General features: G+C 36.0%; 1 protein-coding gene across 2 annotated transcripts in view; it reads right to left on the reverse strand.

Moving 5' to 3' along the window:
* si:ch211-127i16.2 (probable flavin-containing monoamine oxidase A) overlaps window positions 1-2,000 on the reverse strand; it is a 46,894-nt gene extending 44,894 nt beyond the window's left edge. Inside the window, exon 1 of one of the 2 annotated variants that reach the window (XM_060896199.1) lies at window positions 1,708-2,000. In XM_060896199.1, coding sequence (XP_060752182.1) covers window positions 1,708-1,891 — 184 coding nt within the window. In that variant the 5' untranslated portion in view covers window positions 1,892-2,000. The remainder of the gene's footprint in view (window positions 1-1,707) is intronic. The other variant, XM_060896200.1, reaches the window with a different exon arrangement.
* Between the last annotated feature and the right edge of the window lie 4,077 nt (window positions 2,001-6,077).

The following is a 6,077-nucleotide window of genomic DNA, read 5'->3' on the forward strand; positions in this document are numbered from 1 at the left end:
TACACACACACACCACATAATATTACACACACACACCACATAATATTACACACACACACCACATAACATTACACACACACCACATAACATTACACACATACCACATAATATTACACACATACCACATAATATTACACACATACCACATAATATTACAAACATACCACATAATATTACACACACACACCACATAATATTACACACATACCACATAATATTACACACACACACACCACATAACATTACACACACACACCACATAATATTACACACACACACACACACCACATAACATTACACACACACCACATAACATTACACACACACCACATAATATTACACACACCACATAATATTACACACACACACACACACACACACACACACACACACCACATAACATTACACACACACACCACATAACATTACACACACACCACATAATATTACACACACACACCACATAATATTACACACATACACACCACATAACATTACACACACATACCACATAACATTACACACACATACCACATAATATTACACACACATACCACATAATATTGCACACACGTGCCACATAATATTACACCCACACACCACATAATATTACACACATACCACATAACATTACACACACATACCACATAATATTACAAACATACCACATAACATTACACACACACACCACATAATATTACACACATACCACATAATATTACACACACATACCACATAATATTACAAACATACCACATAACATTACACACACACACCACATAATATTACACACACACCACATAACATTACACACACACACCACATAATATTACAAACATACCACATAACATTACACACACATACCACATAATATTACGCACACACCACATAACATTACACACACATACCACATAATATTACAAACATACCACATAACATTACACACACATACCACATAATATTACACACACACACCACATAACATTACACACACATACCACATAATGTTACACACACATACCACATAACATTACACACACATACCACATAATATTACACACACACACCACATAACATTACACACACATACCACATAACATTACACACACATACCACATAATGTTACACACATACCACATAACACTACACACACACCACATAACATTACACACACATACCACATAATATTACACACACATACCACATAACATTACACACACATACCACATAACATTACACACACATACCACATAACATTACACACACATACCACATAAAATTACACACACATACCACATAATATTACACACATACCACATAACATTACACACACATACCACATAATATTACACACATACCACACACCATATGTCCTACAGCTCTCCTAGTAGCAACAGTATTAATCGTAGCATAAATGTTATACATTTATTGCTTAATACACAATATTTGAAAAGTAGCAGCAGAAGTAATCGTTGTTGCTGCAGATGTAGCAGTAGAAGTAGAAGTAGCGGAAGTAGTAATAAGCCTAGTAGTTGAAAGAGTGCTAGAAGTTGCAGTAGAAGAAGCAGAAGTAGTGATTGTTGATTTAAAGTATTAATAGAAGCAGTAGTAGTAGTAAAGTAAAGTTGAAATAAACAAGTAAAAATGCTATGCTCAAAGTTTTTATCTACTAGACAGACGTGCAGGCGGATTAGTTATTAAACCCACCTTTGGCCTCCAGCACCAGAACTCGGAGCTTCTCGTTTCTCTCCTTCAGCCGACGCGCGGCACAGAGACCTGACAATCCTCCTCCAACCACCACCACATCACACACCTCAGACACATCAGACACATCACACACCTCAGACACATCAGACACATCACACACACCACCCTGCTGCTCCTCAGACATTCTGCACAGTGAAGTGTTCAACTTAAAGCCAGAGGAGTGGAGGTGTGTTCACTGTGGTTCAGACAGACGCTCTTCCTGTTAGCTCGTAGGCGGGGCTTTTAGGTGCTTAGGTACTGAAAAAAAAAACATCTTAACCTTCTTGACCTTCTACAAAACGATCATTTTAAATAATTACGTTACAAAACATAAAAAAATACACAATATTTATGAGGCAAGGCTTAATACATTCACATTATAATGCATTAAGCCAATTAAAAAGAAATATCAGTGTACCAACTGGCCTTTCGGTTGTCCCGCAGCCCCGCCCCCAATATATGCAAAATCGAAAAACTTTTTACCACATGGGCATGTGACATATCAAAACACTCAGAACAACGAGGGGAACTCCCTCACAGGTATTCGGATGATGTCACATGCTCGTCTCCACTTGCCTCCAAATGTTTTGGCACCCTAGCTTTCTGTCCTCGTCTCCAAACGTAACACTGATCCTTATGTCCACTCGCCTCCAAAAAACACCGCCTTTGCGAATACTTGCTTTGTCAAAGCCAACATCAAAGTTTGTCGTAACAAACTTTACAAATCTAGTTTTAAAGTTGTTGCTCTTCAAAGTCACTGAATCTGTCAATGAAACTGAACCAAGAGGCTTTTGTGTGTGTGTATGTGTGTGTGTGTGTGTGTGTGTGTGTGTGTGTGTGTGTGTGTGTGTGTGTGTATGTGTGTGTGTGTATGTGTGTGTGTGTGTGTGTGTGTATGTGTGTGTGTGTGTGTGTGTGTGTATGTGTGTGTGTGTGTGTGTGTGTGTATGTGTGTGTGTGTATGTGTGTGCGTGTGTATGTGTGTGTATGTGTGTGTGTATGTGTGTGTGTATGTGTGTGTGTGCGTGTGTGTGTGTGTGTTTAGTGTTTAGAGTCACTTTTTAGAGGCACTGAGGATTAAAGTTCACATGTTCAGGCCTGTGCTCTCGGATTCCGTGTTCTCTGTCTGATTAACCCTCTAAATAAATACACACAAATTACAATTCTCTCACGTCTAAATTCAGGTGACATCAAAGGACAGATTATTTATATATATATATAACAAGAATATAAATTAAGACTCATGCAGAGTTTGACACTCAGGTTTCAGCACACTGCATTAAGGGACCATCCTTTTTACAAATAGCTTTTTTTTTTATTTTGTTAAATTTTTTTTGTAGGAAAATAGTTCACAAGAATCAGTTCAGGAGCTCTAGGAGGCTGGAGTGAGTTTTATATTATTTCTTTCTTTTTTTTTTTTATGTTTTATTAATTCATTTATTTGTAATGAGTATAAATCAGTGCTTCTGTCGTTAAGGAACCGTCTACAAAAAGCACATTTTTGATTTTGTTTGATTTATTTATTTTTAGGAAAAAAAATCCTCTCAAAATTCAAATAGTTTGAATAGCTGCATTGAATTCTACATCAGTAGTTCTTTTAAAAACAATCTTAATCTTACAAATTCTTATTTTCATTCATTCACTCATTTTCTACCGCTTATCCGAACTACCTCGGGTCACGGGGAGCCTCGGGTCAGGCGTCATCGGGCATCAAGGCAGGATACACCCTGGACGGAATATGAATCATATTTATTTTGGAATTTGTTCCTCATTCAATGGTTTGGTGTCTTAGTTAGATTTTAAAATTTATGTCTAGTTTCCAATTTAAAATCTGCAAGCATGAGACCATGTTGAACTAAAACAAAAAAATTTGTCTTGCTTAATAAATTTGATTCTGTTTCCTTGTTGTAAAAATTCTAGGAAGACTTTATGCCATCGTATGTGACCTATATACTGATGGGGAAAAAACATACGTAGCAAATACACTGTTTTAATGTTTTCAGCCATCTCAGACACTCTTAAAAAATACACGCCTAAGTAAAATATTTATTTGAATTAAAAATATAATCACATACTTAATAGTTACTATATAATTACTTGTTATTATACAATGTATAGAAAAATTCCATTAAAATATCACAAAATTATATAATTTTAATCCTAAACATGAAACGTGAAAAGTGAGATTTTGACTAGTCAAGTGCTGCAATATTTTATTCCTGTTTTTTTTTTTTTTTTTATTAGATTGTTTGTTTGTTTTCGGGCTGTTGTTTTGTATGAATTGTGCTTTATTAATTAATTAAGCGTGTCTGTGCGTCGGCTTAATTAATGTGCAAATGGGTAAAATTTAAGTGTGGAATGTTTGTGTTTACTTTTTAATGAACGACATTCATTATGTAGTAATCAGTGGATATTTTCAAAACAGCTGCACTTTATTTTCCTTTATAAATAACTTTGTTAAACATCATTAATCATAGAAAAAAAACCATGGACATTTTTGGGAGAGCTTAAAGCTCATGTATTTTTAATTAACCGAACAAAATCGTTCAGCATGAGTACGATAATGTCCACGACGTCTCAGAAAACCATACTGGGCCACAATTTCTCATAATATTACTTTTATTGTTTATTTATCGAATTCTTCTACACGGAATAACAAGAGAACCGAAAATCCCGCGATATAATTTCACGATACAAATTACATAACTTTCACGATAGAATAAAATTAGAGATTAGAGTAAATCATAAAAACAGGCAAATAAGTATATAATGCAATTATAAATGTATACAAATATTACAAAAAAAAGTTGTGCTTAGTTTATCTATAAAGTCAGTTATTTTATATATATATACTGTATATCGTCGCTGTCAGACGGAATCCTCATATCTCCAAAACCATTATTTTTCAGGAAGTTAAAAAAACTCCGTACCTTATCTGCAGTGCACAGGGTTTAGTCCGCGTTGCAGTGGATTGTCTTGCGCTAAATTCCTGTCCTCAGACGAGCACCAGAACTAGCGGGGGTCAAGATTTTTTTTTCTTTGAGCCCAGTGTTTTGAAGACATTTACCTCAGAAGACGTGTTGATTCGTTGCGACTCTTCTTGAGGAGAAATATGCCGTGAAGCTCTCCCGCGGAGTGAGGAAGAGGTGGACAGTTGAAGTGTCCAGTGGAGTTATGAGATTTGCGCTCAAGCTATTTTCAAGACTTTAGATTGGTTAATAACTTGTAAAAATAACAGACCCATGTGGGGACTGACCAATAGCATCGATATGTGAAAAAATATGAAATTGACCAGATTTGGACATACGAGGTTTCCGCCGGACAGCGACGATATATATATAGACGTATATACGTACATATATTATCAAACGTCTATAAAGAGCCTGTGAGTGAGAATCTTTTGCTTTATACCTCTTCATAAGTAAACATTAATTAAATCGATCTATCGAAAGGATGTGATGAAACATGTTTCCGGTTAGATGTCTGCTTAATAAAGCATAGCTGGGAGGTCGAGTTCAGTCGTCTCTCTGAAGAAAGCTGAAAGTTGATTTGGATCAAAGGTTAATTTTAAGACGTCTTGCGATGTTTTAAATATTTTAGTCCAGTGTTCAAATTGTTTGGGACAAAACCCACAGTATACCATGTGCATGAGATGAGGCGGTGATCGTTCGCATCGATCGCATGCGTCACTAACCTTGGAGCAATTCTTAGCGAGTTTGAAATGAGTGGATTTGATCTTATGTAAAATCCTGCATTGCACTTTTTCCCTCATGGCTTCATCTCTTTCTAAGCCTCATCGTTTTAGCAGGAAGTCCCGGCGTTTTCGCGTCAATCAGCTCTCACATGTAACGTTAAACCTTTTGAAATGAGGAACACGAGTTTGTTTGTTTTTGTCTGTGTGATTGGGGAATTGGGAAGTGTTTTTTTAAATAAAAGGGTCTGATTTATAGAAAGCGGAACAAATGATATTCATAAGTTGGTCAAACATCATCTTTATGACTTTAATCACGTATAAAACGTCGTGTCAGTGACTGACGGTGAATAAACATAGTTGTTGAAAACTGCAGAATGTTTTGAAAATTAGTTCATATACAGTATTAACTGATTGAGTGACAACCGGATTTGAACTAATATTTTTGCCCAATGGCATTTGGGGATGAAAAACAGAGAGTAGAGAGAATTATTCTAAAGCTTACTTATACTTTTTTTATTTGAGAAAAGAGAAAAACATCCCATTCACTCGTCAACCCAGAGAACAAACTCCATTTCCCAACAGACACTGCAACCTACAAACATGGCCGCCCTGGACTCCATTTCCCGAGACACAAACC

The sequence above is a fragment of the Tachysurus vachellii genome, chromosome 20 (assembly GCF_030014155.1).
Source record: "Tachysurus vachellii isolate PV-2020 chromosome 20, HZAU_Pvac_v1, whole genome shotgun sequence".
In the NCBI taxonomy this organism is placed as follows: Eukaryota; Metazoa; Chordata; class Actinopteri; order Siluriformes; family Bagridae; genus Tachysurus; species Tachysurus vachellii.